The following is a 659-nucleotide window of genomic DNA, read 5'->3' as shown; positions in this document are numbered from 1 at the left end:
ACACCGTCCCCACGGACCACAAACCCCTTCCCCGTTCACTACACCGTTCCCATTGACCCCAAACCCCTTCCCCGTTCCCTCCCGCTCTACACCGTCCCCGTGACCCTACCGTTCATGTCGATGGTTCCTGAGGTACTGAGGACAACATCCAGCTTCTCATTGATGTCCCTCCTGACTCGCTCCTCGGGAGGGACGTTGTGTGCCCTGAGGACGATGGCCAAGCCCAGGGAAGATCCCGCGATGCGAACGCTGGCCATGAAGGAGGGCCCGAGGTCCCCTCCCTCGCCCCCTCCAGGTGACTCCAGGCTGTTGATCTCGCAGCTCACCTCCTGGCCCTCGCAGTCGGCATGTAGGAGGAGGCTGGCGTATGGAATGGGAACCTCGGATACTGGAGGGGGGATAGGGGAGTGGAAGAGGAGCGGAGGGTCAGAGGGATCGCTCCGAGGGTAGGGGGGTGCCACGCTGGGAGTCTGACGCCGAGGGGGACGGTGCGAGGGGGATAGAGCGGGAGACTGCGTGCGGAGGGAGTTAGCTCGCTCGCTCACCTCCTCCCTCGCTCGCTCGCATCTTCCCTCGCTCGCTCACCCCCTCGCTCGCTCGCTCACCCCCTCCCTCGCTCGCTCGCATCCTCCCTCGCTCGCTCACCCCCTCCCTCGCTC

At 65.4% G+C, this 659-nt stretch overlaps 1 protein-coding gene across 1 annotated transcript in view; it reads right to left on the bottom strand.

Moving 5' to 3' along the window:
* LOC125481924 overlaps nucleotides 1-659 on the bottom strand; it is a gene marked incomplete at its 3' end in the record, with an annotated part of 9527 nt that overhangs the window by 1038 nt on the left and 7830 nt on the right. Inside the window, exon 4 of the mRNA XM_048593873.1 lies at nucleotides 110-388. Coding sequence (XP_048449830.1) covers nucleotides 110-388 — 279 coding nt within the window. The remainder of the gene's footprint in view (nucleotides 1-109; nucleotides 389-659) is intronic.

This window comes from Rhincodon typus, unplaced genomic scaffold (genome assembly GCF_021869965.1).
Source record: "Rhincodon typus isolate 14 unplaced genomic scaffold, sRhiTyp1.1 hic_rhity00004310, whole genome shotgun sequence".
Taxonomy (NCBI): Eukaryota; Metazoa; Chordata; class Chondrichthyes; order Orectolobiformes; family Rhincodontidae; genus Rhincodon; species Rhincodon typus.
Note: the sequence above shows the minus strand (reverse complement) of the source record. Positions and strands in the feature narration are given on the sequence as shown.